Raw genomic sequence first — 25193 nt, forward strand, 5'->3', positions numbered from 1 at the left:
CTGCAAGATATCATGCATCTAATATTAAATAATTCGACGGGCTATCTTCTTCTGTTTGACCTCTCTCCCTAACTTTTAATGCTTTCTTTACTTCTACTGTTATTTTTGTTACCTTTTGGTGTTTCATTATTTCTATTGACAAAGTTATTTCTTATATTATTATTGTATAGCATTGTATAGAAATCCTCAGCAATTTTCATCACTCCATCTTTTATGTTGATATATCCATTTTCATCCGTTGCCAACCTGTTTCAAATCTTCTTTTCATTAACTTAATGCTTATTCCCTTCTTTAAGGTTTCTTAAATTTTGGTCTAATTGTGTTTATAATAGTTTTCCTTGATCTTGTTGAAAAACTTTTTTACCTATCTCTTGTGCTAATTCTAATACAAATTTTGTGAAATATTTCATTTCTACTAAATTTGCTTCAATTTTGTAATGTTCTCTCTTCCTTATTTGCTTCCATTTCATAATGTAGCTAAGACTACCGATTTTTGTATTGCCAAACAAAACTCATCATATTTATCTGTAATTACATGAGTGTTTATATTATCAAAAAAGGGTGTTCATGATTTTTAGATTGTATTTTCAACAAAATCTATAAGCATGTCTCCTTTGTCATTTCTTGTGCCCACTCCAAAATCTGCATACAGCTGATTCTCCTCTCTTCTTTTGATCTGCTTTACAGAGAAATTGCCCAAAACAAATACAAATAATATTACTTTTTGAAAATATCTCCAGATCTTCATATAAAGATTTTCTTTCATCCTCTGTACTGGATGCTGTTGGTGCATATGTTTGAATGATCTTCATTTTATAAATTTCATTTAGCTTAATAATCAATCCGGCAATTCTATCATTGATACTATAAAATTCTTCTATGTTACCTGTAGGATTTTTATTAATAAGAAAGGCCACTTCATTTTCTTTCTTCCTTACCTTTTCTCCAAAGCAAAATATATGATGCTCTTTCAACTCTATAAAAAATTCCCCAGTTCTCCTATTTTCACTCAATACTATTACAGTATATCCCGATTTATCTATGTTATTTAGCTGAGAGAGAGAGAGAGAGAGAGAGAGAGAGAGAGAGAGAGAGAGAGAGAGAGAGAGAGAGAGAGAGAGAGAGAGAGAGAGAGAGAGAAAGAGAGAGAGAGAAAGAGAGAGAGAGAGAGAGAGAGAGAGAGAGAGAGAGAGAGAGAGAGAGAGAGAGAGAGTCATTAGAATATTTTGATGGTGAATGGTATGATACGGAAGCAGCAGGGTCACCAAGAGGGGGGGGGGGTTCACAGGTTAACAAAGGGGAAGATGGTTGGATGAATACTAACCTGCAGGCCTTCTTTGAAAATGCACCAAGTACATACCAAATACAGGCGAGACCCTATGTACTTTCTCATACCTATGATGGGTAAAAAGGAGGTTGCTGGAGTCATCTCACTCACTCCCATACAGGACCAGTGAGACTGACATATTCCAGGGAATAAAAAAAAAAAAATTGGCCCTCTCTAATAAGTGGGTTTCTCTATTTTAAAGAAAAAATAGATTGTCTACATGTAGGAAACCAAATAAAAAATTTTAAAGGTAATTTTCATTTTTCTTAGTTATATAAACTGGAGTCCAAAATTTAACTTTTTCACATCAACCACCACTGTCAGCCCCTGGCTGACAGTTAAAGGTGAAAAGTCTTTGACTGGAGGGTGGGTGGGGCTACTCCCCTACCTCCTGTCCTTGATCATCTCAATAATGAAGTCAACGGCCGTTCCAGCTTGCACTAAAAACGTTCATTATTTTAAAGGACTCAGTTTTTTATATCTAAGAAAAATAAAAATTACTTTTATTAAAATTTGCTATACTGTACTGTATTTTGTAACTTACATGTGAACTAGTTTCTGATTCGTCTTGTTGATCTTTCTTTTCTCTCTCAATTGTTTCACGTATAGTTTCCGATAGCCTACGTTTCCTGCGCTTTTCCTTACTACTGAAATAAAAAGTAAAATCTTTAACCTGCATCAACCAAGAACATAAGCCTAAACAAACTATGCTTTTCCACTTTATTAAACCAATACAGATAACAGAAGATATTGTGAAAAAACTGATAAGCTTATTCACTTGTTAGTGTAAACTAGTAAAAGAAAATAACAAAGAATAAAGTAAATGGAAAGCAGTAGGGATGTGTAATGTACACTCTAAATTTTTTCTTTATGAAATAACTATACAGTATACTGGTAACCAATTCGTAATCTATTACAGGAATGACAATTGAAGCTAAATTTCTGATATGTCTAATTCCAGTGGATTTTTTAAAGTACAATAACTTTATTATGCCTATGCTAAGGAAAAAAAACTATGTACTTTTATATTTCCCTATTTGTGCCTTAAACACTTTTTCTCACACAACAAAATAAACAGTAGACCACATTCCAGTATCAGCCAAATTAATTACTAAACTATTTACTGTCTCAACACCATAAAATAATGACAGTATGAAGTGATGATATTTGAAACTCATACTGTTGCTAAAATACATGGAAATCTGTATACTTACTATGAAGGGCCCCAGAGAAGTACTCGGTTGGATTTAATAGACCTGAAAAGATTGAAAATCATAATCCCTTCTACACTACAAGAATACTAAGCACTTGCAACAGCTAAGTAAAGGATATTTCATCCTTGACCCACTCACCCTACCCCAGTAATTTCAAGGTACACTTCAACAACTGACAGATATAAGTACTTCTACAGACTATAATGTTAATTACAGTATAGTACTCAAGTAATATCCAAGTTATGATTGCTTTCAATAACAACCTGAAACTAATACCATCAATGTATTGATAAATTCTAAGTATACCAAATTACTTAACTGGAAGTACTACTAGAACCAGCCCCTACACTACACTCAATGAGCTTGATAAATGGATTTTAAAGCAAAGCGAAAAATCTATTTTTGGGTGAGATAGCCATGTCGTCCTGATGGAAGATTCCTATTGGTAGCTTTCTAAGAGATATTTGGCTACAGTGATATTCCCAGAGAATTGACCTTTAAGTCGCCAGAATTCTAACTCCTGGCACGAATATCCTTAAAATTTCTCTTAAGGATATTGCATAATATCAGGGGACGTATATCTTGATACGACACATAGCACTCTTCACCCCGAATAGCGTTTTCGTTTCGAGGGGGAAGAGTGGCGAAAACATAAGGGGAGCCGTTATCAAGGTTACCCTTCCTCCCATACTATTACAAGTATCCAAGATGGCGCTCATTCCTTGTAGCATTGAGCATGGTGCTACAGATAAAGCAGTTTTGGGAGGAATCTTGTCTATGCCTTTTCTATGGAAAAGGAGGGCGGGTCCATCAGGACGACATGGCTATCTCACCCAAAAATAGATTTTTTGCTTCGCTTCAAAATCCGATTTTTGGGCTCAAGCCATGTCATCCTGATGGAAATTTACCAGAGAATTACTAGGAAGTACTGTATCTATGGATTTTCATAGGCGCCTTAACCTTGGGACAAATTTTTCTATGGTCATCCGGACCATTGAGACATATGATGTTACCATTATACGTCATTACCACTGATCATAGACAAAGTTAGGGCTTCCTGCCCCCTGCAGGGAACAGTCATACTAGACAGTAGAAAAGGGGTCTCAAGGTTTGCATATATTGTATGAACAAACATAAGTATCAACTAGATATACAAAGGTCTCACGGTTTGTATATGTTGTCGGAACAACTAAGTATCAACTATATCCATAGTTTGTAAGCATACAATAATATGAGGTTTACTTGGTTAAATAAGTAAGAGACCTCTGGCCATATTTATTGTGCTAATTGCTGGGCGAAATAAGACGCAATTACAGTCTAATAGACAATTGTTTCGAATAAATGACCAAAAGAAATAACGAGTGTAACATGTTAAGGGAAGTATACGTACAACGTATACAGAAAACATTTTTCTCCCTGAAAGAGAAGAAATGATGAGTGCCACTCTAAATTTGAAAATTTTGATAAAATTTTCTAATAAAATTTCCTGTAAATGTTGTATACTATCAACACTGTGTACTATGTACACACGGCACAAGTGTTATCTGTATAATTCCACACCTGAGATTTTGAACAGTCTTAGTGTCACCATGGTGAAACCCACTTAAAAGGTATTGCAAAGGAAGTGTCAACACCTTTTCACCCTAATTGATAGTCCCAATCAATTCACTGTTCATCGCAGCACTAAACGACAGGTTTTAATACACAACCTTCCGCTACCACGTAATGCTTCGGTTCATGCACTTGCTTTGCATAATGTTTGTAAAACACTCTGGATGACTTCCATCCAGTATATGAGTGAAAACGCTCATAGTCCACATACTGAAAAAAATTCAGTGATGAAGCAATTTTTCTTGGATCATGACCTGCGGGTGTAATGTCAGGATCCGCTCTGCGAATGAAGTAGGTGAGCTTCGCCCTCAGTTGTTTTAGGGATAAGTTTGATCCTGAAGTTTTTCCTTTGAAGAGCTGTCCTCCCCTGAAGTCTGAAGTTCTTCAAAGAAAGACCTTTAGACACTCTACTGGACACAGAGAGACATCTTCCTTCCAAGGGCAGATTATCCAGGGACCCCATCTTTTAGTGGGTAGCTCACTCTTGGCGAGAAAGGTTGGACCAGGAAAGAGATTCAGTTCTCCCACTTCTGTGAACTGAATGTGGCCCTCATTTCTTGATAGAGCTACTATTTCACTAACACTAGCCCCTGAGGCTATAGTAGACAGGAAAATAACCTTTTGGGTTAGATCCTTGAGAGAACAATCTTCATTGTTCACAGATGAAGCATAATGTAGGACCTTGTCCAAGGACCATGAAATGGGCTTCGGAGGAGCTGCAGGCCTAAGTCTAGCGCATGCCTTCGGGATCTTGTTAAAGATTTCGTTCCTCAGGTCCACTTGAAAGGAGTATAGAAGAGGTCTAGTCAGGGCTGATATACACGTAGTTATCATGTTGGTGGCCAGACCTTGTTCATGAAGGTGGACAAATAAGGACAGACAGAAGTCTATTGAAATTTCTTTTGGTACTTTTTCTTTAACGAAAGCAACCCACTTTTTCCAAGACGATTCATATTGTCTTAGACTTGTATTCTTCTAAGAAGTCTATACTGCCTTTTGAGATCCCAAATCTTTTCTTAACCGCTAAGGCGAGAAAATCATGAGATGTAGGTTTTGGGTTCTCTGTGATGAAGCGAAGACAGTCGACTTCTGAACCCGTTGAGATAGTGCTGGGTTTGGTAAAGGGGCTGGTATTAGCTTCAGTTCCATCACTAGAGGGATCCAGTTGCTCTTGGGCCACTAGAGCTACCATTCCCTAGAAGCATCTCAGCTTGCTGAGGACCTTCAGCAGGAGGTTGGATGGAAGGAACAGGAAAATCCGGGTCCATTCGTTCCAACCGAGGAACATGGCATCCGTTGTCTCCGCTAGAGGGACCTCGTATGGGGCTACATATCGAGGTAGTTTCTTGTTGTCGCTCGTCACGAAGAGGTCGATCTGCAGTTCCGGGACTTGTCATATTGCGGAACCCTTGTAAGTGAACTGCTAATAAGTGCCATCTCTCTAGACAAAGGATGGCTAATATCACATGGTTATGGGACGATCTCAAGCCTTGTCGGTTCAGACATCCCTCTGTCACTTCGCTGTCCAAGATCAGCCTGATGTGGACTGATCTGTGAGGGGAGAGTTTCCCAGCGTCAAGAGGACTGCCATGGCCTCCAAAATATTGATGTGAAAGGCCTTGAACAGAGATAACCAAGTCCCTTGGACTTTCCTTTGATGGGAGTGAACTCCCCATCCGTCCATCGAGGCATCTGGATGGTCACCGACGGCAGAGGTGGTTGCAAGGGCACGGTCCTAGTTAGGCTCTTGGCCTTCGACCACGGCTTGAGAAGTGATTGTAGTAAGGCCGGTATCGGTCATTTTAGATCTTATCGAGCGTTTGATGCGTATCTTCTCCAGACTCCTGACGCATCTTTCAGCTGTGCTCTTAGCACTGGGTCTGTTAATGCTGCAAACTGGAGAGAGCCCAGTACTCTTTCCTGTTGGCGTCCTGAGATCCTGTCGGATTTCAGTAGTCTCTTGACAGACCCTGCGATCTCCCTCCTCTTCCCTGAGGGAATGGAGAGGCGGTGTGACCCCAGGTTCCAATGGATTTCCAGCCATTGAAACCTTTGAGCTGGAGAGAGTCGAGACTTTTTGAAGTTGATCTTGCATCCCGGATATTCCAGGAACTGGATCACTTCTTTGGATGCTTGCAGACAAGCCGTATCGGATGCTGCCCACACCAGACAGTCGTCCAGGTACGCTGCTACCTGAAGACCTTCTAAGTGTAGTTGTTGCACGACTGCGTCTGCAAGTTTCGTGAAGATCCTTGGGGCTATGTTTAGTCCGAAGGGTATGGCTCTGAGAACATACTTTATCCTCTGTAACTTGAATCCTAGGTAGGAGGAGAGGGGGCGACTAACTAGAATGTGCCAATAGGCATCTTCCAGGTCTATCGAGACTGTGAACGGCCCTTTGGGTAACAGGGTCTTTATGTGTTGAAGGGTTAACATCCTGAACTTAGTGTGAACTTGTTGAGTGGTAACAAGTCCAGAATGACTCTGAGTTTGTCTGAGTCCTTCTTAGGAACACAAAACAGGCTTCCCTGGAATCTGATGGACTTTGGTTTCCTTATACAGTAACCTGTTTGCTCTAATGAGGGGGTGGAGTGTTGGAAAAATTGAGGAAATGATGGTGGAGACTTGTTCCGTTTCCATCCTAGTCCAATCTTGATTAGGCCGTGGGCCCAAGGATCGAAGGTCCAACGATCCTGAAAATGTTGCAGCCTCCCTCCTACCGGAAGCATCTCCATGCTTCGATTGTCCGGAGGGTTTACCTCCTCGACCGCGTCCTCCCCTACCTCTTGAGGAATGTCTAGAGGAGTCCCGTCTGGATCCTTTACCTTTCGGCCGAAAGGTAGTGGTTTGCCTTTCAAACCCAGGGTTGAATGCTGGTGACTGGGCAATCAGCTGTTGAGGCACCACTTGGAAGGTGGTCTGTGTTTGGGCCACCACTTGGGGCACCGCGGGTCATGGTGACTGTGGGATGTTGTTGAGCAGGCCGAGGAGGAAGTCTAGGCTTCTTCGTCTTCCTTTTAGGTTGGGGACCCGCATCCGGGGAAGACTTCCTCTTTGAGGAGATGCCCTACTTCTGGAGAAGGTTCCTATTCTTCGTGGTGGCTTTCTCGACTACCTCTTTTGACTACTTCGTTCGGGAAGAGGTCTTTACCACAGATGTTAGAAGATATCAGCTTCCTGAGTTCGTGATTCACTGTTGCAGCAGCGAACATGAACTCTCTACAGGCTCTCCTAGCCTTCATGAAAGCATACATGTCCTTTAATAGGGTGGCCATATGCATTTTGGCCAGGACCATGAGCATGTCTGGGGTACTTCGTTGGCCTGCACACATCTCTATGCAGTTTTTTAGGGATAAGGATGCAGCAAGTCTCTCTTTCGTCTCTTGTTCCTTGCGCAAGAGAAAGTAAGAAAGTTTAGGGAGATTCTCGCTAAACTGTCGTCTAGCGATGTCTGCGTTCAGTTTCCCTACTGAGAAGGTTAGGTGGACACCCTTCCATTCCTTCTCTTCCATGGGCAAGGTTAACGACAGAGGCCTGCACTCCTCTAGTGCAGGGCATGGTTTGCCTGCCTCCACTGCCTTAGCAACAGTTTTAAATGCCTTTGACTTAAAGGGGAAGGCTATTGAAGCAGGAGCAAGAAAGGTAGGGTGTTTCTTGCTCAAGGCGGACACTTTCGAAATTGAATAGCCCACCTTTTTTAGGCTACTTGACAAGAGAGCCTGTGCCTTATCGTGGTCGAAAACCATGACCTCCTTTGGTTCCGTCTCCTCTTTTGCCGTTGGTTCATGCTTCAGTCGAATGAAGCAATCAGGGTAAGCATTAAAGCTTGGCTAAAACTGGATGTCGTCTAAGGGGACGGCTCCCATCTTCTCTGAGATGTAGAGTTTGCCGTTAGTAATCGGCATAAACTCCGCATACCTCCAGGGATTAGTTTTGGAGCAGGTTGGGAGGTCTTGGACTCTGGGTCGCTGGTATGACCCTCGGGAGGCGGTAAGTGGAGCTTCACAGAGCTCTCTCTCGAATCTCGCTTCCCTTGCTTCGCCTTGCTTGTGAATGTTCTCCATTAAGGCCGTAAGGTGGGCCAGTGCCTGGCTCATGTTGTGCAATGGAGGGGGTAGAAGCTGAAGATGTCAAGGCTAACGGCTCCGGCGCCGGCACAGATGGAAGGAACTCCAACTCGACATCCTCAGCTTCTTCCGGAGGTAGAGTAGACTCCTCCTCAGGATCCTCCTTTAGTAGATCCTTTTCAGTGTCCCTAGACACTTCCGACATCCTTTCCTCCTGGTGGATATCCATGCTTTGCACCGGCTCACTGACATCCGTCTCGATGGCAATCTGGACGCAGGGAGGTCCGGGTCGTGCTTGGGGCACAACAATTTCACTACCTGCTTTCGGAAACAGCAAGCTACACATCCTATCATTAGGTAGGTATGGTCACGGAGAGTTCTTCTGGAACCCTCGTACCCACTTGCGCAGCTTTTCTCGTGCTGCATCCCTCGACTCCGTTGACTTGGGGTCGTCGAAACCTTTGGTCACCAAGGTCCGGCAGATAGGGGGGGTCCCAGTACTGCAGGGTTTCGGTAATGATGGTGCAGGGGGCATGAGACCTGCACACTTTGTGACCGTAGAAGTTCCTACTCCAATAGTTGCAGAAGATCGCATCGCATTTCATCTGGGGTTCCTCCTGTAAAGAAAGGAAATTTAAATGAGTATGCGGTTGTTTATCACACATGATAAACAGATTATGCAAAATATTAATATTAATATTTTAACCACTATAGCTTAGGATAGTAAGCTAGAAAGGAATTAGGAAAGACACATACTTGTGTATCCTTTCCAGCCAATTGCTACGACCTCCCCTCAATATTAAGGTTATAGTGTTTCCTTGATCAGAGCAAACTCAAGAGAGAAGGGTTCTAACCTCTATGGATAGAAAAAGTGTATACTACCACTGACCCTTCTATTTAATATTGTGGGGTAAGTTATTAACTGATTTCTAATCAGAGTATTGAAGGAATTCTATTCTTTCAATATAGGATTGGTCTCAGCAATAGACTGCAAGGATACACAAGGTATGTTGGAAAATAACTACTGTATAATATATACTATAGTTTTCTGTCTGCAGTATATACTATACTGCAAATATACTGGCTACTGTATAATCATATACTGTAGTTCAGCCAGCATATTGCCGGCAGGGCTAGCACCTGTCGGCACAGTCCGGCCGGCATGTCACCGGCTGGGTAGTACCTGACGGTACTGGTCCAGCCGGCATGCCGCCGACTGAGTAAGTACCTGACGGCATCGGTCCAGACGACATGCTGCCGGCTGGGTTAGTACCTAGTGGCACTAGCTGACAGAGAGAGAGAAATCATGGAGATTGCATATTAAATCCTGTCAATAACGATCAAAAACGTTAGATAACAGGGAAAACCACCGTGCGCAATCGCTACTAAAATAGGAATTAGCGCCATCTTGGATACTCATAATAGTATGGGAGGAAGGGTAACCTTGATAACGGCTCCCCTTCTGTTTTCGCCACTCTTCCCCCTCGAAACGAAAATGCTATTCGCGGTGAAGATTGCTATGTGTCGTATCAAGATATACGTCCCCTTATATTATGCGATATCCTTAAGAGAAATTTTAATGATATTCGCGCCAAGAGTTAGAATTCTGGAGACCTAAAGGTCAATTCTCTGGGAATATCACTGTAGCCAAATATCCCTTAGAAAGCTACCAATTGGAACCTTCCATCAGGACGACATGGCTTGAGCCCAAAAATCAAAATAACAAATTTGTCAGTAATTTGTATTTTTCCTAGTATACAAACCTGGAGCTATTTATAGGGTATACTTTCAGCGCAGCTGAAAGATGAACCATGATAATTTTAGTGAGGGATAACTACCCCATCCGGTAGTTAGCGGGTGGGGGGTGGGGTAGACTGGCTACCCCATTCACTCACACCTCTCGGCTGAGTAACCACTTTGCTTTACAGCAGGACTTCTCGGGAGACAGGGTGGCGGGACAATTTGTATAAATAGCTCCTGGTTTGTATACTAGGGAAAATACAAATTACTTACAAATTTGTTATTTGTTCCGACATAGATACAAACCCTCAGCTATTTATAGGGTGACTTACTCTTAGGAGGGAGGAAGTCCTTACCAACAGGCCTTGGTCATGACCCGGGGTCCTCTCTATTTCAATCTGTGATCTATAGTAGATGGGACCCTACCCTCGCTAAAATCAAGTGCCGATATGAGGTAATGCACTGATAGCGGCCTGCAGAAGCTTGTGTGTGAGTGGAACTAACAGTGTGGCTTGTCTTTAGCATAGGAACTCGGAGTACAGAACCTATTGTTCTTAAAGACTTACCCAATACCCTCCCTCTACAAGGTATTGGGGTTTGCAGAGCTGTTTTCCCCAGAGGGGAGAAGGTGAAAGGAAGAAAGGAGCCAGACATTCATACTCATCCACCCCAGACTAACCCGGGTAACCTCAGCACTCAACCCTCTGCTACTTGTCCATCAAGGAGCCTGAGGTGTTTAGACCATTTGTTGTGCGACCACCACAGGACCAATGGAAAAGGTCTCCATGTTCATGTGTGTTACGTCTTTGCAGGTAGTGGGCCATGATGCTTCCACATGCCCACTTAAAGTATCTGCACCACAGAGTAGTTTCTTGAACACCAGGGACGTAGCCACGCCACTGACGTAACGAGCTCTGGGAAGGAAATACTTGAGGTCCTCCTCTTGACCTTCCCCGTGCTGGTCAACAGTGCCGACACACGGGGGGCGAGCTGGTATCGTTCTTTTAAGGTAACCCCACAGACTCCTCACTGGGTAAAACGAAGACTCTTTATTCGAAATGGGCTGCACCTAAGGTACAGCACACTCGGATTTTGAGTCTTGGCAATCCACTCAGGGTAGGAGACATCAGAAGATGGATCATACAACACACTAACTCTCTTGGTCAAAAGCCCAAGTGAGTAGAAAGAACGTCTTCCATGTAAGGAAGCGATCTGCTGCTGGGCATAAGTTTCGTAGAGAGGGGACTTCTTCTACACTTGATAGATTCGGCAGACCCTAGGCTGAAAAATAGATATTCTTCTGCTGCCTAAGATGGTGCCGATACTGAAACATTGTTTCACTCTGGTGCGGAAGTGGCGGCAATCCTGCCGCCTTCTCCTACACTTGATACAGAACACTTTTCCCTTCCCCTCTCTGTCCTTCAGTGATGACTTAGCCATCGCAATTCTGTGGTCGTTATCCTGCAATCTCACCGCTTGCCGGGTAGGTTGCGGTGCCGGCCGGGCTCCTACATAAGCAGTTGTTTAGTCACTCAGTCTTTCCCTTATGGACACAAGGCTCCGGGAAAGGTTGTGCCAGCTATGACGGCTGCCGGTGGGAGACCGTTCTGCTGCTGAAGGTTCTTCAGTCCTCTCTTGAACTGCCATCCACATTCCTGAAACTGGCAATGCCAGCAACAGATCTTGCGGCTGGATGGAAGCCTGAATGATGCATTCTTCCCTTCCATTTGAACCCTCATTCTGGAGGAAGGCAGTAAGGTTATATACTTACACCTTTATTTATTGTAAACATACATTTTAATAAGGCAGCCCTTCACTCCATGCTTTTTCTCTCTCTGTCAGCTAGGGCCACCAGGTACTAACCCAGCCGGCAGCATGTCGGCTGGGCCTGTGCCGTCAGGTACTTAATTGGTCGCCGGCATGCCGACTGGACCAGTACCGCCAGGTACTACCCAGCCGGTGACATGCAGCCGGACTGTGCCGACAGGTGCTGGCCCTGCCGGTAACATGCCGGCTGAACTACAGTAGCCAGTATATTTACAGTATAATATATACTGCAAATAGAAAACTATTGTATATATTATACAGTAGTTATTTTCCAACATATCTTGTGTATCATTGCACAGTCTTTTGCTGAGACCAAACCTATATTGAAAGAATAGAATTCCTTCAATATTCTGATTAGAAATCAGTTAATAACTTACCCTACAATATTAAATAGTTTAGAGGGGTCAGTGGTAGTAGACTTTTATATCCGTAGAGGTTAGAACCCTTCTCTTTTGAGTTTTCCCTGATCAGGAAACTCTATAGTCTTAATATTGGGGGGGGGGGAGGAAGATCACAGCAATTGGCTGGGAGGGATACACAAGTATGTGTCTTTCCTAATTTCTAGTCCAGCCAGCTACATGCCAGCCGGACTGTGCCGCCAGGTGCTGGCCATGCCGGCAACATGCCGGCTGAACTACAGTATATGATTATACAGTAGCCAGTATATATGCAGTATATTATATACTGCAGACAGAAAACTATAGTATTTATTATACAGTAGTTATTTTCCAACATACCTTGTGTATCCTTGTACAGTCTTTTGCTGAGACCAAACTTATATTGAAAGAATAGAATTCCTTCAATACTCTGATTAGAAATCAGTTAATACTTACCCCACAATATTAAATAATTAAGAAGCGTCTGTGGCAGTGTACACTTTTTCTATCCCTAGAGGTTAGAACCCTTCTCTTCTGAGTTGCCCTGATAAAGGAAACTCTATATCCTTAATATTGGGGGGGGGAGGTCACAGCAATTGGCTGGAAGGGATACACAAGTATCTGTTTTTCTCAATTTCTTTCTAGCTTACTATCCTAAGCTATAATGGTTAAAATATTAATATTTGCATATCTGTTTATCATTTGAGATAAACAATCGCATTCTCATTTAATTTTCCTTTTTTTACAGGAGGAACCTCAGATGAAATGCGATGCGATCTTCTGCAACCATAGGAGTAGGAACTTCTACGGTCACAAAGCGTGCAGGTCTCATGCCCCCTGCACCATCATTACTGAAACCCTGCAGTACTGGGAACCCAAGACTACAATATCTGCTGGACCTAGGTGACCGAAGGTTTCAACGACCCCAAGTCAGCGGAGTCAATGGATGCGGCACGTGAAAAGCTGCGCAAGTGGGTAAGAGGGTTCCAGAAGAACTCTCCGGGACCATACCTACCTAATGATAGGATGCGTAGCTTGCTGTTCCCGAAAGCGGGTAGTGAAATTGTTGTGCCCCAAGCACGACCCGGACCTCCCTGCGTCCAGATTGCCATCGAGATGGATGTCAGTGAGGCGTTGCAAAGTATGGACATCCACCAGGAGGAGAGGATGTCGGAAGTGTCTATGGACACTGAAAAGGATCTATTAAAGGATGACCCCGAGGAGTCTACTCTACCTCCAGAAGAAGCTGAGGATGTTGAGTCGGAGTTCCTTCCGTCTGTGCCGGCACCGGAGCCGTTACCCTCGACATCATCAGCTTCTACCCCTCCACTGGACAACATGAGCCAGACACTGGCCCACCTTACGGCTTTAATGGAGAACATTCGCAAACAAGGCGAAGCAAGGGAAGCGAGATTTGAGAGAGAGCTCCGTGAAGCTCCACTTACCGCCTCCCGAGCGTCATACAGGCGACCCAGAGTCCAAGACCTCCCAACCTGCTCCAAAACCAATCCCTGGAGGTATGCGGAGTTTATGCCGATTACGCGGCAAACTCTACATCTCGGAGAAGATGGGAGCCGTCCCCTTAGACGACATCCAGTTTTGGCCAAGCTTTAATGCTTACCCTGATTGCTTCATTCAACTGAAGCATGAACCAACACCAAAAGAGGGGACGGAACTGAAGGAGGTCATGGTTTTCGACCAAGATAAGGCACAGGCTCTCTTGTCGAGTAGCCTGAGAAAGGCGGGCTATTCAAATTCGAAAGTGTCGGCCTTGAGCAAGAAACACCCTACCTTTCTTGCTCCTGCTTCAATAGCCTTCTCCTTTATGTTAAAGGCATTTAAATCTGTTGCTAAGACATTGGAGGCAGGCAAACCATGCCCTGCACTAGAGGAGTGCCGGCCTCTGCCGTTAGCCTTGCCCATGCAAGAGAAGGAATGGAAGGGTGTCCACCTAACCTTCTCAGTAGGGAAACTGGACGCAGACATCGCTGGACGACAGTTTGGCGCGAATCTCCCTAAACTTTCTGACTTTCTCTGGCAAGGAACAAGAGACGAAGGAGAGACTTGCGTCATCTTTATCCCTACAAAACTGCATAGATATGTGTGCAGGCCAACGAAGTACCCCAGACATGCTCATGGTCCTGGCCAAAATGCATATGGTCACCCTAGTAAAGGACCTGTATGCTTTCATGAAGGCTAGGAGAGCCTGTAGAGTTCGTGTTCGCTGCTGCAACAGTGAAACACAAACCCAGGAAGCTGATACCTTCTAACATCTGGGGTAAAGACCTCTTCCCGAACAAAGTAGTCAAAGAGGTAGTTGAGAAAGCCGCCATGGATAATAGGAACCTTCTCCAGAAGTGGGGCATTTCCTCAAAGAGGAAGTCTTCCCCGGATGCGGGTCCCCAACCTAAAAGGAAGACGAAGAAGCCTAGACTTCCCCCTCGGCCTGCTCAACAACATCCCACAGTCACCATGACCGCGGTGCCCCAAACACAGACCACCTTCCAAGTGGTGCCTCAACAGCTGGTTGCCCAGCCACCAGCATTTAACCCCGGGTTTGAGAGGCAAACCACTACCTTTTGGCCGAAAGGTAAAGAATCAAGACGGGGCTTCTCTAGACATCCCTCAAGAAGTAGGGGAGGACGAGGTCGAGGAGGTAAACCCTCCGGACAATCGAAGCAAGGAGATGCTTCCGGTAGAAAGGAGGCTCCAACATCTTCAGGATCATTGGACCTTCGATCCTTGGGTCCACGGCCTAATCAAGATCGGACTAGGATGGAAACGGAACAAGTCTCCACCATCATTTCATCAATTCTTCCAACACTCCAAAATAGTTCTAGATTCAGAGTACTGTAATATTTCAAGCCTAAGCTACTTGTAATATTTCAGGCCTAAGCTACCAAGTTTCACCCCTAACCTAAATGTTTAAGTGGTAACTTGGGGGTTCCTCTACATCCTTCAGTAACAGATAGTGTTAAGTTAGCTTTAGCGTCAGCTAAACACATAAGAAAAAGTGTTGTCGATAAAGGTAGGCTTTAGAAACACAATATGATCTTGTCTCTTTTACCTTCCTAATGGGCCAAGATTCTTTTAAGACTAAGAGACTGCCTCAATTTTTTTACATCACTTCAATAAAAATGAATGAATACAGTTCAGAAGAGAATATCTATTTTGTCCAGTAAGAGCCATTCAGTTGTATTTTGATGAACAAAAGGTAGTAGGGACAGAAATGCTCTGGCATTCCTTGTTAAAATTTGGTCACAGATGCACACAAGGAATTAAATAAAAAGAACATCAAATGCTTAAGAGTGAAGGTACAAGATAGTAGGAGTGCATCTATTTCCCTTATTTTTGTTGACATTTTTCTTTAGAAAAGTTTTAGAAGCACCTTTATGGCAAACCAAGTTGATTTTCCCAAAACTTTATCTTAAAAAGGCAATCTGCAGTACAGTACTGTATTTTTAATCACTTAAGTAAACAATCTGGAATCCCATACTTCAAAATATAGTTTAAACAGTTTATCAAAGTAAGCTACACAAGTAATCTAGACCAGGTTATTAACCCTTAACCTCATTGCATTACTTATACTAAATTTACCCCTCTCTCCTTCAATTGTGCCACACCTCCTGCAGTGTGTGGGAGTCAGTAATATGAACATCAGGGGAGATTCATAGAAATAATTAGAATTTTAATAATAAAATTTCTTATTTCTAAACTCGCCTGATGTTCACATACATGTCCACCCTCTTCCCCACTGACTCATAGTGTCAAGAAGAGGGATAATGTAGACTTCAAAACTGAAATCTATATCTCCTACTGCTGCAACCATGGCTTCCTACCACTTACTGCTAGAGGGCTCTATTCCTTTGATAAGGGCATGTATTTGTTGAAGAGAAAGAAAGCAAGAACATTTTTTCGAATTCCCAAAATTTTATAGGTAAGTGTCAATTAAACTGGGCTTCTGGAGAAAAAGCAATATGACCAGGCAATGTATCCAATTAGTGAGCAGTAAAACTTCATGTTAAACATATAAGGCTTATAAAACTATTTGATAGATGTGAATGGTGACAAAGAAAATCCAGATACTGAACAAATATAACTAAAGAATGAGGAGATTCATAAGCAAATTGTGGTGGTTCGATCACATTACAAGCATACCTCACTATCGCCCCCATCTAAAACCAGCAAATTGTAGCAAATCATCGATTTCAACTGGTATCTAATGGTTCACAGTTCTAACTACAGAGAAGGAATATTTCTAAAGTAAACAAATACATCAAATATATTAATAATGCAACTACATTAAGAAAAACAGAGAATATATATCTCCTAAAGAGTAAAGGCGAGAAATAAAGAAGAGGATTTCACCCCTCTTCAGTATACAGTATATGTAGTGCATCTAAATGTAATTTGTGAAATGCAGTTATACCATTTTTCAAGCTACTTCCTACTACTGTATACACTACCTGATTCAACTTGTAGCTACATTTTAAATACTATAAAACAATGTTTAATCATCACAAAATCCAAAATTCTTTAAAGTAATTTGTAATTTTCCTTACTATAGAAAACTAAGTCCTTTAATAGAAGTATGACCTCAGGGATGTTGGAACAGTCATTCAAATCTAATAAGGTAGTTATAACTATTAGAAAATGGTATCGAAGCCCCAACCCTGTCAGTCAGTAACAATGATTTTTCTGGCACCCTGACCTAGAAGTGCTCACCCATCTAGCATTAGCATCTGTAAGCATGCTCGTATCTCAGAGCACAATTTTGCTCAGAGGTTAGCTTGTATGTTGGAGTGCTTGTATGTTGAGGTATTACTGTATTTCAAACTACAAAGCACAAATAAATTATAATCAGAATAAATAGGGAGCAAAGGGATTACTAAGGTAACTGAAAACTGCAATGTGATACAATGCGGGGAGAAGGGTAGGTCATGTGTGGAATAGCTGAACTTTGTGGAACGTTCCAAGCACTGTTGAATTTTCTGTTCCTCATCATTCTACAATATTTCGGATTTCGGAGATTTTTAGGTTTTGGAATTTTGGATAGGGGATTCTCATCCTGTATGGGACACACACGAAAAACCTGAGAACATGATTCACATCCAACAGTTTCTAGCTACTCATCAGCATAGACAACTCCCACAAGGAGCAGAGGCCTATGTTCCTTATTTGGAAGACTGTGTTGATGGCTGAGCAGTAGTCTTTCCCAGCCACCAGCCCTTGGTGAAGAAGAAAGAGATGAAGAAGTCAATGATGTGTGCTAGAAATGATCCAATAAGAGAAGTACCCCTTCTATGACACCAATCATAAAAAATGGTACACTTTCCTTGGGAGACAGCTGAAAAGAACACTCATAGGTACCCAGATATCTTCACTGGAGTCCCTCGCAAAAAGCCTTTGGCCCAAAGAAGATGCTTTAAAGTCTCCAACCAAGAAGTGCAAACAATTTCATAGATTGGAGGTACCTCTGAAAGTGTGGCCGACAGAAAAATGTGTTCCATGGGAACTGTTCTCTTTCGGAGCAGATTCTCCAGGGACCCCATCTCTTAGTGGGTAGCTCGTTTTTGGCGAGAAAGGTTGGATCAGGAAAGAGATTCAGTTCTTCCACTTCTGTGAACTGAATAAGGCCCTCGTTTCTGGATAGGGCCACTATTTCACTAACTCTAGCCCGAGGCTATAGCGAACAGGAAAATAACTTTTTGAATTAGACCCTTGAGAGAGCAATCTTCAATGTTCACTGTCAAAGCATAATGTAGGACCTTGTCCAAGGACCTTGAAATGGGCTTCGGAGGAGCTGCAGGCCTGAGTCTAGCACATGCCTTTGGGATCTTGTTAAAGATTTCGTTCGACAGGTCTACTTGAAAGGCGTATAGAAGAGGTCTTGTCAGCGCCGACTTACATGTAGTTATCGTGTTGGCTGCCAGGCCCTGTTCATGAAGTGGATAAAGAAGGAAAGACAAAAGTCTATTGAAATTTCTTTCGGTCCTTTTGCTTTGACGAAAGCAACCCACTTTTTCCAAGACGATTCATATTGTCTTCTGGTTGACTTGGACTTGTATTCTTCTAAGAAGTCTATACTGCCTTTTGAGATCCCAAATTTTTTCTTAACCGCTAGGGCGAAAAAATCATGATATGAAGGTTTTGGGTTTTCTGTGATGAAGCGAAGATAGTCGACTTCTGCACCCGTTGAGATAGTGTTGGGTTCGGTAGAGGGACCAGCCTCAGCTTCAGTTCTATTACCAGAGGGAACCAGTTGCTCTTGGGCCACTTGGAAGCCACTAGAGCTGCCGTTCCTCGGATGGATCTCAGCCTGTTAAGGACCTTCAGTACGAGATTGGTCGGAGGAAACAGGTAAATCCGGTTCCATTTGTTCCAATCGAGGGACATAGCGTCCGTCGCCTCCGCTAGAGGGTCCTCGTATGGGGCTACATATTGAGGTAGTTTCTTGTTGTCAATCGTCGCGAAGAGGTCGATCTGCAGTTCCGGGACTTGTTGTAAGATGAAGGAGAATGAGTCTGTGTCTAGGGACAATTCTGACTCTATCGGCTTGAGCCTAGATAGAGCGTCCGCCGTCACATTGCGGAACCCTTGAAGGTGAACTGCTGATAGGTGCCATCTCTTCTTTTCCGCCACACGGAAGATGGCTAATATCACATGGTTGATATGGGGCGATCTCGAGCCTTGTCTATTCAGACACCTCATTATCACTTTGCTGTCCGGGATCAGCCTGACTTGGGCTGATCTGTGAGGAGAGAGTTTTTTCAACGTCAAAAGGACTGCCATGGCCTCCAAAATGTTGATGTGAAAGGTCTTGAACAGTGAAGACCAAGTCCCTTGGACTTTCCTTTGATGGGAGTGACCCCCCCATCCTTCCGTCGAGGCATCCGTGTGGATGGTTATCGATGGTGGAGGTGGTTGTAAGGGCACAGTCCTCTTTAGGTTCTTGGCCTTCGACCATGGCTTGAGAAGTGATCGTAGTAAGGTCGGTATCAGTCTTTTTTTATCGCTTGGAGCGTTTGATGCATATCTTCTCCAGACTCCTGACGCATCTTTCAGCTGTGCTTTTAGCACTGGGTCTGTCACTGCTGCAAACTGGAGAAAGCTCAGTACTCTTTCCTGTTGGCGTCTAGAGATCCTGTCGGATTTCAGTAGTCGATTGACAGATCCTACAATCTCTCTCCTCTTCCCTGGGGGAATGGAGAGGCGGTGTGACTTCAAGTTCCAATGGATTCCCAGCCATTGAAACTCCTGAGCTGGAGAAAGTCGAGACTTCTTGAGGTTGATCTTGAATCCCAGATGTTCCAGGAACTGGATCATTTTCTTGGATGCATGCAGACAAGCCATCCTGGATGCTGCCCACACCAGCCAGTCGTCCAGGTACGCTGCTACCTGAACGCCTTCTAGGCGTAGTTGTTGAATGACTGCGTCTGCAAGTTTCGTGAAGATCCTTGGGGCTAAGTTTAGTCCGAAGGGCATGGCTCTGAAGACGTACTTTTTCTTCTGTAGCCTGAATCCTAGGTAGGAGGAGAGGGGGCGGCTGACTGGAATATGCCAGTAAGCATCTGCCAGGTCTATTGAGACTGTGTAACAGGGTCCTTATGTGCTGAAGGGTTAACATCCTGAACTTCGTGTTCTCGATGAACTTGTTGAGTGGCGACAAGTCCAGAATGACTCTGAGTTTGTCCGAGTCCTTCTTGGGAACACAAAACAGCCTTCCCTGGAATTTGATGGACTTTGCCCTCCTTATTACCCGTTTGCTCAATAGTTCTAGGGTATATTCTTCTAGTGAGGGGGTGGAGTGTTGGAAGAATTGAGGATATGATGGTGGAGCCTTGCTCCAGCTTCATCCAAGTCCGTTATTGATTAGGCTGTGGGCCCAAGGATCGAAGGTCCAATGATCCTGAAATTGTTGGAGCCTCCCTCCTACCTGAAGCATCCCATTGCTTCAGTTGTCCGGAGGATTTACCTCCCTGACCGCGTCCTCCCTTACCTCATGAGGGGTGTTTTGAGGAGCCCCGTCTGAAGCCTCTACCTTTGGGACGAAAGGTAGTGGTCGGCCTCTCAAACCCAGAGTTGAATGCTGGTGACTGGGCAACCAGCTGTTGAGGCATCACCTGGAAAGTGGTTTGCGGTTGAGCAACCACTTGGGGCATCGCGGTCATGGGGACTGTGGGATGTTGTTGCTGGGCAGGCCGAGAGGGTAGTCTAGGTCTCTTGGTCTTCCTCTTAGGTTGGGGACCCGCATCTGAGGAAGACTTTCGTTTAGATGACATGCCCCACTTCTGGAGAAGATTTCTATTCTCTGTGGCGGCCTTGTCAACTACCTCCTTGACCACTTCATTTGGAAAGAGTTCTTTACCCCAGATATTGGAAGCTATCAGCTTCCTGGGTTCGTGTTTCACAGTTGCTGTAGCAAACACGAACTCTCTGCATGCTCTCCTGGTTTACATAAAGACGTACAGGCCCTTTACTAAGGTGGCCATGTGCATTTTGGCCATGACCATGTTCATGTGTGAGGTGCTCTTTAAGCCTGCGCACATCTCCATACAGTTCTGTAGGGATACGGATGCCGCTAGTCTCTCCTTCGTCTATTGCTCCTTACGCAAGAGAAAGTCTGACAGCTTTGGGAGATTCTCGTTGAACTGACGTCCAGCGATATCTGCATCCAGCTTGCCTGCCGAGAAGGTTAGGTGGACTTCCTTCCACTCCTTGTCCTCCATGGGCAGGGCTAACGACAGGGGTCTACACTCTTCCAGTGTAGGACAAGGTTTGCCTTCCTCTATTGCCTTGGCAACGGCTTTAAAAGCCTTCGATGTAAAGGGGAAGGCTATTGAAGCTGGAACAAGAAAGGTAGGATGTTTCTTGCTCAGGTCAGACACCTTAGAGTTCGTGTAGCCCACCTTCTTTAGGCTGCTCGACAAGAGAGCCTGTGCCTTGTCGTGGTCGAATACCATGATCTCCTTGGGTTTCATCTCTTCCTTCAACGCTGGCTCCTGCTTCAGTCGAATGGAGCAGTCTGGGTAAGCATTGAAGCTTGGCCAGAACTGAATGTCATCTAGGGGGACGGCTCCCATCTTCTCCGATATGTAGAGTTTGCCGTTGGTGATCGGCATGAACTCTGCATACCTCCAGGGATTAGTTTCGGAGCAGGGTGGAAGGTCTTGGACTCTGAGTCTCTTGTATGACCCTCACGTGGTGGAGAGTCGAGCTTCACGGAGCTCTCTCTCAAGTTTCGCTTCCCTAGCTTCGCCTTGCTTGCGAATGCTCTCCATTAGAGCCGTAAGATTGGCCAGTGCCTGTTTCATGTCATCTGATGGAGGGGCAGAAGATGTTGATGGTAACGGCTCCGGTGCCGGCACCGACGGAAAGGAATCCGACTCGACTTCATCAGCTTCATCGGGAGGTAGAGTAGACTCTTCATCGGGATCATCCTTGAGAAGATCCTTTTTAGTGTCCGTGGACACTTCAGACACCCTTTCCTGGTGGATGTCCATGCCTTGTAACGCGTCACTGACATCCATCTCGACGGCAATCTGGACGCAGGGGAGTTCAGGTCGTGCCTGGGGTACGACAGCTTCATTACTCGCTTTCGGGAACAGCAAGTCACGCATCCTTTCATTAGGAAGGTACGGTCCCCAAGGTTCTTTTGGAATCCTCGTACCAATCTGCACAGCTTTGCTCGTGCTGCATCCCTCGACTCCGCTGACTTGGGGTCGTCGAAACCTTCGGTCACCAAGGTCTGGCATATGTTGCAGTCTTGGGGGCCCCAGTACTGCAGGGTTTTGGTCTGTTTGGTACAGGGGGCATGAGACCTGCACGCTTTGTGGCCACAGAAGTCCTTACTCTTGTGGTTGCAAAAGATGACATCGCACTTCACTTGGTCCTCCTGTAAAGAGAGGAAAATTAAATGAGTATGTGGTTGTTTATCTCACATGATAAACAAATTATGCAAAATATTAATATTAATATTTTAACCATTATAGCTTAGGATAGTCAAGCTAGAAAGGAACTAGGAAAGACACATACTTGTGTTTCCTGTACAGCCAATTGCTGTGACCTCCCACAGAATTAAAGCCTTAGAGTTTCTCTACTCAGGCAAACTCAAGAGAAGGGTTCTAACCCTTAGGGTTAAATAGGTGTATCTTAACACTGACCCTTCTTAGGTTCTTTAATATTGTGGGGTAAATTGTTAACTGATTAACTATCAGTATATTGAAGGAAATCTTCCCTTTATCATTATTATTATTACTATCCAAGCTACAACCCTAGTTGGAAAAGCAAGATGCTATAAGCCTAAGGGCCCCAATAGGGAAAAATAGCGCAGTGAGGAAAGGAAATAAGGAAAAATAAATGAAAAGAACAAATTAACAATAAATCATTCTAAAAAGGGCAACAACGTTAAAACAGATATGTCCTATATAAACTATTAACAACGTCAAAAACAGATATGTCATATATAAACTATAAAAAGACTCATGTCCGCCTGGTCAACAAAAAAGCATTTGCTCCAACTTTGAACTTTTGAAGTTCTACTGATTCAACTACCCGATTAGGAAGATCATTCCACAACATGGTAACAGCTGGAATAAAACTTCTGGAGTACTGCGTAGTATTGAGCCTCTTGATGGAGAAGGCCTGGCTATTAGAATTAACTGCTTGCCTAGTATTACGAACAGGATAGAATTGTCCAGGGAGATCTAAATGTAAAGGATGGTCAGAGTTATGAAAAATCTTATGCAACATGCATAATGAACTAATTGAACGACGGTGCCAGAGATTAATATCTAGATCAGGAATAAGAAATTTAATAGACCGTAAGTTTTTGTCCAACAAATTAAGATGAGAATCTGCAGCTGAAGACCAGACAGGAGAACAATACTCAAAACAGGGTAGAATAAAAGAATTAAAACACTTCTTCTGAATAGATTGATCACAGAAAATCTTAAAAGACTTTCTCAATAGGCCAATTTTTTGTGCAATTGAAGAAGACACAGACCTTAAATGTTTCTCAAAAGTAAATTTGCTGTCGAGAATCACACCTAAAATTTTGAAAGAGTCATACAAATTTAAAGAAACATTATCAATACTGAGATCCGGATGTTGAGGAGCCACCGTCCTTGACCTACTTACAATCATACTTTGAGTTTTGTTAGGATTCAACTTCATACTCCATAATTTGCACCATGCACTAATTTTAGCTAAATCTCTATTAAGGGATTCACCAACCCCAGATCTACATTCAGGGGATGGAATTGATGCAAAGAGAGTAGCATCATCTGCATATGCAACAAGCTTCTTTTCTAGGCCAAACCACATGTCATGTGTATATAGTATGAAAAGTAATGGGCCAAGAACACTACCCTGTGGAACACCGGATATCACATTCCTATACTCACTATGGTGCCCGTCAACAACGACTCTTTGAGATCTATTACTTAAAAAATCAATAATAACGCTAAGAAACGACCCATCCACTCCCAACTGTTTCAGTTTGAAAACAAGGGCCTCATGATTTACACGGTCAAAGGCAGCACTAAAATCAAGGCCAATCATACGCACTTCCTGACCACAATCAAGGGACTTCTGTACAGCATTGGAGATTGTAAGAAGGGCAACACATGCTCCAAGGCCTTTACGAAAACCAAATTGCAAACTAGGGAGTAGATGATTACCTTCAGCAAACCTATTAAGACGTTTTGCCAGAAGACGTTCAAAAACTTTAGATAATATGGGAGTTATGGAAATTGGGTGGTAATCAGTGGGACTTGAGCTACCACAAACGCATTTACATAGAGGAGTAACATTACCAATTCTCCAACAAGTGCTAAAAGCTCCTCTTCTTGCTAACTTGCGCAAAATAACAGATAACTTTGGAGCTAAGAAATCTGCTGTCTTTATAAAAAACCAAGGAAAAATACCATTTGGGTCTACACCACCATAAGCATCAAGGTCCATCAACAGAGCTTTAATCTCACGAGATCGAAAAGCTAAACTACTTAGTTTAGCCTCAGGAAAACAGGAATGAGGAAGTTCAAGTTTTTCATTACTGTTTACTGTAAAAAACATCAGCCAAAAGGGTTGCCTTTTCCTTTGGACAGTGAGTGACTGAGCCATCAGGTTTAAGTAAAGGAGGAACTGTTGCATCTACACCAAAGAGTGCAGATTTAAGGGTAGACCACCATTTATGTTCCTGAGTTGTACCAGAAAGGGTTTCTTTTATGGTTAAATTGTACTCCTTTTCAGTTGAGGCATAAACTCTCTGAGCAAAAGCTCTCAACAATAGACGGTGCCAAGAAGCACATGGTATGTTGGAAAATAACTACTGTATATTATATACTATAGTTTTCTGTCAGCAGTATATACTATACAGTACTGCAAATATACTGGCTACTGTATAATCATATACTGTAGTTCAGCCGGCATATTGCCAGCTAGGCTAGCACCTGGTGGACATGCCGGCTGGTTAATTCCCGGCGGCACCGGCCCAGCCGGCATGTCGGTTAGTACCTGACGGCACTAGCTGACAAAGAGAGAGAAAGCATGGAGTGAAGGGCTACCTTATTAAATGTTTGTTAACAATAAATAAGGGTGTAAGTACTTAACCTTACTGCCTTCCTCCAGAATGAAGGTTCAAATGGAAGGGGAGAATGCGTCATTCAAGCTTCCATCAAGCCATAAAATCCATTGCCGGTCACTGCCAGCTTCAGAGATGTGGATGGCAAACCAAGAGAGGACTGAAGAATACTCGATAGTAGAGGGTCTCCCACCAGCAGCCGTCACAGCCAGCACAACCTCTCTCGGAGCCTTGCGTCCATAAGGGAAAGATTGAGTGACTATACAGCTGCTTATGTAAGAGCCCGGCCGGCACCACAACCTACCCAGCAAGCGGTGAGATTGTAGGACGACGGCCACTGGGCTGCGATGGCTAGGCCATCGCTAAAGGACAGAGAGGGGCAGGGAAAGGGTCCTGTATCAAGTGTGAAAGAAGGCGGCAGGGTTGCGGCCACTACCACACAAGGGA

General features: G+C 43.6%; 1 protein-coding gene across 5 annotated transcripts in view; it reads right to left on the minus strand.

Moving 5' to 3' along the window:
* Nucleotides 1-25193, minus strand: part of msl-3 (male-specific lethal 3) — a 267550-nt gene that overhangs the window by 193435 nt on the left and 48922 nt on the right. For 2 of the 5 annotated variants that reach the window (XM_068353489.1, XM_068353488.1), the window contains exons 4-5: nt 2542-2583; nt 1872-1974 (exon numbers count right to left, since the gene is read on the minus strand). In XM_068353489.1, coding sequence (XP_068209590.1) covers nt 1872-1974; nt 2542-2583 — 145 coding nt within the window. The remainder of the gene's footprint in view (nt 1-1871; nt 1975-2541; nt 2584-25193) is intronic. The other 3 variants (XM_068353490.1, XM_068353492.1, XM_068353491.1) reach the window with 3 other exon arrangements.

Source organism: Palaemon carinicauda, chromosome 30, assembly GCF_036898095.1.
Source record: "Palaemon carinicauda isolate YSFRI2023 chromosome 30, ASM3689809v2, whole genome shotgun sequence".
Lineage (NCBI taxonomy): Eukaryota > Metazoa > Arthropoda > Malacostraca > Decapoda > Palaemonidae > Palaemon > Palaemon carinicauda.